The sequence below is a fragment of the Garra rufa genome, chromosome 21, assembly GCF_049309525.1.
Source record: "Garra rufa chromosome 21, GarRuf1.0, whole genome shotgun sequence".
NCBI classification, from domain to species: Eukaryota; Metazoa; Chordata; class Actinopteri; order Cypriniformes; family Cyprinidae; genus Garra; species Garra rufa.
Window position 1 is genome coordinate 25,005,193 of NC_133381.1, and position 10,366 is coordinate 25,015,558.

General features: G+C 35.4%; 1 protein-coding gene across 1 annotated transcript; it reads right to left on the reverse strand.

Annotated features, from left to right (window-relative positions):
* Positions 1 to 548: 548 nt before the first annotated feature.
* Positions 549 to 9,073, reverse strand: erich1 (glutamate rich 1). The gene is made up of 6 exons (XM_073827414.1): positions 8,784 to 9,073; positions 7,646 to 7,786; positions 6,558 to 6,698; positions 4,875 to 5,216; positions 4,042 to 4,233; positions 549 to 1,697 (listed from the first exon to the last, which is right to left on the reverse strand). Exons 1-6 carry the CDS (start codon positions 8,800 to 8,802, stop codon positions 1,618 to 1,620), a joined length of 915 nt encoding a protein of 304 aa, XP_073683515.1. The 5' UTR covers positions 8,803 to 9,073; the 3' UTR covers positions 549 to 1,617.
* Positions 9,074 to 10,366: the final 1,293 nt, after the last annotated feature.

Sequence of the window (10,366 nt, forward strand, 5' to 3'; positions counted from 1 at the left end):
TAAAAGTCTATTGTTACTTTCTTAAAAAAAAAAACACACTGAATTCTTACTGACCCCAGGCTTATGGATGCTAGTGTAGATCCTAGAAACAAAAACAGTATATTGTATTTGTTTCTGCCCTTATTTTGTCTCAAATTTCTCTTTGTTGCAACACTTTCAGATTCAACCTCTTTGGAGTTTTGCCTCAGGGTAGAGAACATCATAAACAGCAGAATATTGTCTTTCCCAACACAGTACTATAGACCCTTCAGCCACACAATGTTTTATCTGTCTGTGAGTTCAGGGTCTCACAGGAGACCGACAAATCTTTTGTTTTACGAGGACCTATTAAATAAACCGACCCCAGTCAGTGGTAGATCATTTAGTATGTTTAAATTAAATTGCTTTTCCGAGCATCTATGACTGGCAGATATTTGGCCCACCTCTTTGCAGGATTGCCTCTCATCTTGAGTGGATATTTCAGATCCATAAACTGTAAACCAACAAACTGCGATATCAAACCTGCAGTGAGGCTTTACTCTAATGATATGCTGAGTTTACTGCTAAAACACGATGATTAGCAATTTTATTTTGTTCTTTTCAGCTGCTGTAATACCACCATCACACCTGCTGTGTCCTCCACCCCATATTCCAGCTGGTGTACGGAAATATTTTCTGAGAGAAACAGCAGGGCTATTTCCAAACACTGTAACCTAATGGGAAGCAATAAAGAAAAACTTATTCTCAGTCTGAGCCAACCCAGATCCATGTGATCCTATAATGGCATCCAAGTCTATGTTGTGGGTTGCCTTGTGTCACAGATAAGCCCAAACACACATGGCGCAGTCTAGAGTTGCCTGTATAGCTAAAGTCATTCTTCCTTGACGTCATGGATAAGCCATTGAATCAGTTTAAATGGATTGTAGTATGTAGTGCACTGCACGTAGCTATATCTAGCAATCACTGAAAACAAGCACACGTTTGGTTTTTCATTCACAAATTGAATTAAAACTTTGATAAATATTTTTAAGACATTTTGTAGTCACACTGATGTTCACAAAGGCTTGTCACACATTTATGGCCCAAAGTCGCTCATTGATAAAAAAAAAAAAGAAAACATAAATGAGACACTGTTTTGAGTAAATGATGTTAACAAGCGGCCTACTGTGCAAAAGGTTAAATGTCATGATCCAAACAGGCTGTGAGATCAGTGAGGGGCTGCTGACGTTCTGATGTTAAGATAATTATCTGCTAAGAGGCTAAACTGCAGACTGCTCATAATGAGCTGAGCTCCAGCGTCACAGTCGATAACAATACTTTAGTGTTTGTCTTGCAGAAATATACTTCTCTGAGACTATCCTAGTGTCGTACAAAGAACGAATGAGTAGCAGAGATCGTGTAAAAATGTACTTTTCTTAAGTAATTATTCATGTGAAGGCAAGATAAACTGAAATATATATCATTCTGGGTCTTCAAAGGGAATCCAAATTGTTGCTGCAGCTGATTGATCCTGAGTTTCTTGAATTCCTTGACTATAAAACAGCATGACTGAAGATCTCTTTCATAATGAGATATTACAATCAGAGACCTGCTGGTTATTCACAGTCATTTTCCTCTCAGGCGCTGAATCTGGGGGCGTCATGTCCTCTGCTGTCTCTGCATGGGCAGAATCTCAGCCAGCCAATACTCAATAAGAGTGCAGACTACTGAAACCTCATCTGGAAAACAAAAAAGGGAAGAAATGATCATGTGGTAAATTTATGTGTGTTTTTCTAATAAGGTTTTATCAATTTATATTTTCTACTGTCTGAATTTGGTTGATATCTCTCCTGTAAAAGACATTAAAACCACTATGGGAGCCAACTGGTCAAATAACTGCTAAATAATAATAAATTGCTTTAGTGAAATGGACCGCTGAATCTGTATTTCCATACAGTTTTTTGTTATTAGGAAGTCTGAGGAAAACCACACTGCTGCAATAACAGAGTAACAGGGTCAATGACCTGCTGCAACTACTGGTGGAAATAATGGCGTATGGGTGAAAAAAATGGATAAATGGTATGTTCGGTGGTTGTCGTGGAGACGGAGGCTATGTTTAGGAGTCACCATGGACACCTGTGTGGAATGTCCTGAATCTGCTGGGTGCTTGTGGCTCCTCAGTAAAACACTGATCATCTTGTTAAGGCCTAATCTGACTTCACAAATGCACACACACACATACATACATACATACATACATACATGAAAAGTCATGCTAGCAAAAACACTATGGAGGCATTCTTTGTAAAAACAGAATTATATATATATATTGTTGGGAATCAAATATCTAGTTTACTACTTATGGAATGTTGTACAATATACATTGCATACTGCATAGTTAAAAGGATAGTTCACCCAAAATTTAAAATTCTGTCATTACTCACCCTCGTGGCGTTCCAAACCTGTAAGACCTTTGTTCATCTTCTGATCACAAATTAAGATATTTGGATTGTTAGAAAGCTCTTGGATTTCATCAAAAATATTTTAATTTGTCTTCTGAAGATGAACGAAAGTCATACATGTTTGGAACGACATATGGGTGAGTAATTAATGACAGAATTTTCTTTTTTGGGTGAACTATCGCTTTCACAATAAACATTTAAAACAGTAGTATGCTATGTTGTTGCCACATGACTTCATATATTTGAGTTGCATCCAGTTAAGATTTTTTAATGTTTGTGAAAGTGTTTTATGCTCATCAAAGCTGCGTTTAGTTGAGCAAAATACAGTTCTAGTGCAATTTAAAATGTCTATAATATAACATATTCTTGTGATGGCAAAGATGAATTTTCAGCAGTCATTATTCTACTCTTCAGAGTCACATCATCCATAAGAAATCAATAAAATATGCTGATTTTGTGCTCAAGAAACATTTCTGATTATTATCATCAATGCTGAAATCTTTTGTGGAAACCATGATATGTTTTTTCAGGGTTCTTTGATAAATAGAAAGTTAAAAAAAACAGCATTTATTTTAAATACACTACCAGTCAAAAGATTTTTTAGAAAAGTCTCTTCTGCTCACCAAGCCTGCATTTATTTGATCCAAAGTACAGCAAAAACAATAATATTTTGAAATATTTTTACTATTCAAAATAAGTTGTGTAATTGTGTAAGTAATGTAATTTATTCTTGTAATTTCAAAGCTGAATTTTTAGCATCATTACTCCAGTCACATGATCCTTCAGACATCTAATATTCAGATTTTGCTGCTCAAAAAATGATGAATAGAAAGTTCAGAACAGCATTAATCTGAAATAGAAATCTTTTGTAACATTCTAAATGTTTTTATTATCACTTTTGATCAATTTAAAGCATTCTTCCTAAATAAAAGTATTTGCAAAAAATAAAGCTTTTTATTTCACATAAATGCTGCTCTTTGGATCTTTCTATTCATCAAAGAATCCTGAGAAAAACAAATTACTCGTTTTAAATATTGATAATAATAATAATAAAAATGTTCTTTGAACAACAAATCAGCATATTAGAATGATTTCAGAAGGATCATGTGACACTGAGGACTCGAGTAATGATGCTGAAAATTTTGCTTTGATCACAGGAATAAATTACATTTTAAAACAGTTACTTTAAATAGTAAAAATATTTCAAAATTGTACTGTTTTTGCTAGACTTTGGATCAAATAAATACATGCTTGGTAAGCAGAAGGGACTTCTTTAAAAAACATTAAAAATCTTACTGTTCAAAACTTTTGACTGTAGTGTACATGTATTTTTTTTAGTAGCAATATGTTTTGCGTTTTACTGTCACTTTTGTTCAGCTATGACACATGAAAGTATTAAAGAAATAGTTTGACAATGTATTTTTTAACGACAATGTATTTGTGGATATTTTTAGTACAGTGCAAAAAAAGTCTTTTGGCAGTAAGATCAAGCAATGGGTAAAGGAAGTCATGTTAAAAAAATATTATTAGTTATTTCTCTGAGTTGTATTCTATTGTTTGTAATAATAAAAACATGTATGCTTGATGTTCAGACATGTGAGATCCAAGCACCCTCACTCACCTGTAGGTAATGTGCTTGCATCTCTAAATTCTTGCAGCTGTGATTTTAACTGCTCTTCATTCTTCATCAGTACAACCCTGAGTCCACACAGCCTAGAGATCTCAGCAGGGGGCAGCGTCCTGCCTGAGAGACGAGAGAACAGAGCCTCCGCTGCAGTGACGCAAAGAGAGGGGCTGCTTTCTGCACAGGAGCCTAAAGAGAAGACCACCAACACACATGTTTATTGTATTGCTATTGTATGTGCATTTAGGCTATATAAATTAACACATTGCATTTATTCAACAAAAATGCATTACATTTCTATATTGTTCAAAATATTTCTATTTCATACAAATGCTGTTCTTTTGAACGTTACATTCTTTATAGAATCAAACCCAAATTAGCATGTTAAGACTGATTTCTGAAGGATCATGTGACACTGAAGACTGGAGTAATAGCTGATGAAAATGTAGCTTTGCCATCACAGAAATTTAAAAATATATTAAAGTAATAATCTGTTAGTTTCAATTGTAATAATGGGAATAAAAATAAAAACTTGTACCAATTCCAAACTTGTGTCTAGTATCCGTTGTAATCCGCATCCAGCTTTTTTTAGCTGTACAAAACAGCTCATTTCGCTGCTTGATATTGTAAATTGGTGTGTCTTACCATATCATTTTAATGTATTATCATAATTATAAACACACACTGGTTTGTAGTGCAAAGTTTTACAGTTTACTGCACGTTGTTATTCTTCTCTTTATTTCCCTATAGCGGCTAATGAGCCGGAAGTCAGAAAACTAACAAGATGGATAGAAAAAGTAAGAATTGAAGTGTATAGTATCATTTCATACCAGAGGATTTGCGATCCGAGAGGTAGATCTTCAGTGTGGCACGAAGGAAATCGAGCACCTCCTCTGAATTTCCTTCTCCACTCTGTGCATATGTGAATTCAACAGCTCTTGCTCGAGGCATCAATCCAAGAGCGAGGACTTTCTCTTTGTGACGCTTTTTCTTCATCTTCCTCTTTCTGTTTTTGCTGAGCTGCTCTGTGCTGACTGAGCTTCCAGTGTCCCCTTTATCACTGGGATGTGCGCCCTCTGCTGGAAGGGTGGATACTTCCTCTGTGGTAACAAGTAACTCTTTTTTCTTTCTCCTCCTTTTCCTCTTCTTATGTAACTCATGGTCATCAGCATCTGAAAAATCCAAAAATGGCTCATTGATGAAGAGGATTATGGACTTTCTCACAGCATTAGAATTATTACAAAGGGTTTTCAAATCCGACAGGCATCAGGCTCCATTCTCTGGAGAAAGAGGTTTAAAGTGGCTTGAACGGATTTAAATAAATTCACTATAACAACTGAATGACATCAGTTACAGCCTCATTACATTTACATTTATGCTCTTGGTAGACGCTTTCAAATAAAAAGCATCCTATAAGAAATGTGCACATACTGTATAAGAGGCAATTACCAGAGTGGATCGCACACACACACACACACCCTTGCCCTTTCAGTAGTTTTCTGCAGTAGTAGTTAAGCTCCTCAGGACTATACGAACACACTGAGATGTGCTGAGCTATTGATTTTTTTTTCATCTGTATTCAGAACCGACAAACTGGCCGCACATCTGAGCAACACACCGCAGGAAGCAAAGACTCATCAGCATACAGCTCATACAATGAGACCGCCTTGTAATAAAGGAGGGACGAGTGAAGCCTCAATAACATGGACACTGTGTGTGTGTGAGACAGAGTTGCGAGCGAAGTTATTGCTGCTCTGCAGGTCCATTGAGGTCTATTCAGATCAATAGCAACAAAAAGACAGTAGGAGGAGGAAATCTGCAGAGCTTTTTAGAGAAAGAGGAGAGGAGTACAACATGCACACTAGCCAAACCACAAACACTGCACCTGAATTAAAAGACTCATGATTGTGGGAAGAAAAAATTTGGTCATTTCATATTTTTGGGTGACATTAAAATTAAATTGAACCATTGTCACATGGACATTTTAACGATGTCCTTATTACCTTTATGGGTCTTGAATGTGGTAGTTGTGTTCCTGTCTATGCAGGGTCAGAAAACTCTCGAATTTCACCAGAAATATCTTAATTTGAAGATGAACGAAGGTCTTACAGGTTTGGAACGACATGTGGGCGAGTAAATAATGATAGAATTTTAATTTTAGGGTTTCTATCCCTTTAATAATATGCTCCACTGAATCAAATAATTTGATTATTTGGATCCACAACAAGAGACGCACAATCTCTTTTAAAAAAAAACTTTAGAAACACAACTGATAAGTCTAAATAATTCAAAAGTAAAATCTAAAAGGATATCAACAAACAGCTACAGAATGACTAATGTTATCCACAGTGACTAATAATTTGTCAAGATTATTTACAGGCAACTACTGATCTCCATTTCCTGCTGGAGAGCGTGATTGAAAGAGAAATCAAATAAAGGGAGGGATGGTGCTGTTTTTAATCTAAGAGATGAAGTGTTATTAATCACATTCAACAGGGTTGTTAACAACTCACCGGCTGGGCTGTCCTCTGATTCAGTGGGATCTGGATTGGATGGTGTGACCAAATCCTCCCTACTATTAATGAGGTAGCCTTCAGGAGGAGGAAGAACAGTGTAGAGCTTTTTGGTTTGCACAGCTGTACTCTTCTCATTGCCTAAAAGAGAGAGAAAAAGAAAGAACAGACAATCCCCTTTGTTAAAACTTTAAAACAATACTTGAAAATTGAGAACTTGCACATAAAATGCACTCACCCTCAGGTCATTCAAGATGTAGATGAGTTTATTTCTTCATCAGAGCACATTTGAAGAAATGTAGCATCACAACACTTAGTAACCAACACATCCTTTGAAATGAATGGGTGCCGTCAGAATGAGACTTCAAACAGCTGACACAAAATCAAATAATCACTACAGAGGATCCAGTGGTGAGAAAGCGTTGTAATGCTACAATTCTCCAAGTCTGAATTAAATGACTTACGACTGTGGAAAGAATTAAGGAGGTGCTTGGTTTTTTAATGAAATATTTTGTGACATTAAATTAAAATTTCATACAGTACAAGCACAAATTTTCAAAAAGGAAATTTGGAAATTTGCATCATAACATTACAGTTAAACCACTAAAGTGTCATGGACATTTTAACAATGTCCTTACTACCTTTCCGGACCTTCAACGTGTCAGTTTTGCTGTTGTCTATGCAGGGTCAGAAAGCTCTTGGATTTAATCAAAAACATCTTAAATTGTGTTCTGCAGATGAACGAAGGTCTTACAGGTTTGGAACATGAGGGTAAGTAATTAATGACAGAATATTCATTTTTGGGTGAACTATCCTTGTAACAATCACATCACTTAACTAACAAATAGACCCTCTAAACTGTATGGGTGCCATCAGAATGAGATTTCAAAAAGCTGACAAAAACATAAAATAATCACTGCAGAGGATCCATTGGTGAGAAAGCGATGTAATGGTAAATTTCTCCAAATCTGTTCCAATGAAGAAACAAACTCATCTTTATCTTGTAAAGACATTTTTACACAGCATTTTTTCATTTTTGGGTGATCTGTTCTTTTTTTACCTTAAGCAAGTATGAAGCAAACTCTGACCTGACTTCTTGGGTTGGGTGGACAGAGGTTTTTCTACAGGTGGCACAGATGCAAGTATGCTTCGTTCCTGGGCAGCAGGTTGTCGCAGACTTTTTTCTTGGGCTGCAGGATACAGTCTTTGCAGGACCTTGGACTGGAATACTAATTTAGGACATGTACAGTCAAACCAAAATTATTCAGACACCTTATTCATTGCCACAGTTTATAGTTGCTATAGTTTAGAAAATTATAGTAAAATATGACAATAATTCAAGAGTTAAACTATGTCAGAACAAATTCATCTTGATAATGTCAGTTAAATTTGATAGAAAGGAATGTAACAAAACATGGTTAGGTCGAAGTGTCAAAAAATACATTTTTGGTCCCAAATTTTTATCAATTTTACTGGTAGTCCACTGCATGAAGAATTTTTGGGTTTTGATAATATCAAAAATTATATCTGGTGTTTGAATAATTTTTGGCTGTATATGTGACCCTGGACCACAAAACCAGTCTTAAGTAGCTCAGGTAAATTTGTAGCAAAAGCCAAAAATACATTGTATGGGTCAAAATTATTGATTTTATTGAATTATCTTTTATGGCTAAAATTATTATGATATTAAGATCATGTTCCATGAAGATATTTTGTACATTTCCTATATATATTAAAACATAATTTTTGTAACATAATTATTAATATGCATTGCTAAGAACCTTATTTTTGACAACTTTAAAGGTGATTTTTTCAATATCTGGATTTTTTTGCACAGATTCCAGATTTTAAAATAGCTGTATCTCGGCCAAATATTGTCCCATCCTAACAAACCATATATCAACGGAAAGCTTATTTTTCAGCTTTCAGATGACATTTAAATCTCAATTTTTAAAAATTGAACCTTATGAGTGATTTTATAGTCCAGGGTCACACATATGTATATATATATATATTTTTTGACATGTCTAACCAGACAATTCCTAATGCACAAAACTAGAATGTTCATTATACTTTTTATATTCCAAACATGGAAGCCAAAATGAAGCTCGTTTATAGTCAAGCCCTTGAGTAGAAGGATGTCAACAAAAAAACACGTGTAGCTTACAAGGTTCTGTGGGTAGTGTAAACATTTAAAAATAGTGTTATTTAGAGCTTCCTTCTTACCTTCTTTTCTGACTGACATATCAGCGGATGAAATGTACGACCTTTCTCCGCCTCAAGCGTATATAAAATGACACACCATTGTTATAATTACAATATACTTTTCGAACATGTGTAAACAGTGGGTCACCCAGTGAATGGTAAAACGCAGCTTAAGTTATCCATCTTTAATTTCTTGCTATTTTAAACATTTCATATGAAACCAGGATTTAAATTATAGCAAGAAAACCGCACATATATGACATAAAACAGAGAAAGAAAATCCCGCCGTTCTGCTGCTTTGCGTTGTCGTACTTCCGACCTCATCATGATGGCGACTGAGAGTACAGCCTCCTAAACTCCGCCATCCAGCGGCGTGGACAAGAGCTACAGCAGCTCCAGGGACCGCCGCATCTGCACCCGCGAGGCGGCGACTGCTAAGCACATGCACTCTCAAAACTTCGCTGCCATCCTCACCATGTAGCTGCAAGCTCAAGGAATACCTAGAATGTCAGCGTGGAAGAAGGTACGTTCGGTAAATTGTGCATGCTTGTTTCTTGAAACGTGCAGAAGAAAACAAAAGTATACTCTACTCTGACGAGCCTGTGTGCGGCGGCGTGCGGGATGCAGAGTTCAGCATTACATCACTCACCTGCCGAGAAGAAGGCGTGACACTGTCACCTGTCGTGTTTCAAGTGGATTCAACAAAAATTCGAACATTTTCTTATATAGGTTTGGCATGAATGTAACTTTTATTACGAGGCTACTCAAGTTTATTTAACATTTTATTTAACAGTGTATTTAACCTTCTTGAACATTGATCATGACTTATTAAACAACTATGTACTGTCTTTGTTTATAATTGGCTGTAGTTCAACTGGAGTCAGTTAAAAACGGCTAATTATATATTCTTGTTTTGCATGCAAGATTAAATATGCATACCTCAAACAACATTTAGTAGTGTAGACTCATACAGTTTTTAATCATCCAGTATTAGGTTACATCTACCCATAAGTAAAGGTGAAATTCTGAGAATTGATAATTGATCGACCACTAATCTGGGGTAAGACTAATATTTGGGGTAACAAATTCCTCAATTTTGCATTTACTTAATGTTGTGAAATTGTAAATATAACAATTCAGATACATTTATCAGAATTAGATGGTGTTGGATATTTAATTGTACATTTCCATTAATATTACATTTAGATTGTCTTTGTAATAAATCTTTAAAAATGCTTCAAAAAGACTTTAATAACACTGTTAAATGTGTTCTTTTGCGAATCACAAAGTGAATATACATTTTTATAACATAGGCTACATTATAGTGTTGTGAAGCCAGAATTTGCTTGTAACAATTAATACTTTTATTTATTTAGACAAAATAGTATGATATTTAATTATCATTCATTTATTGGTAATCAGCCATAACATAATTAGTCAATATCAGGGCTAACGTATTACAATCTATCAGTGCTGTAAAGAAAAATTCACATTTGTTGTCACACGAATTCAAATGAAATTCACACCTTAGTCCAGTTGAGAAGTAATTGATGCTGTTGTGTTAGCAGTGGAAGGCTTTGGCTTTGTCTGTGTAGCTTTTGTTA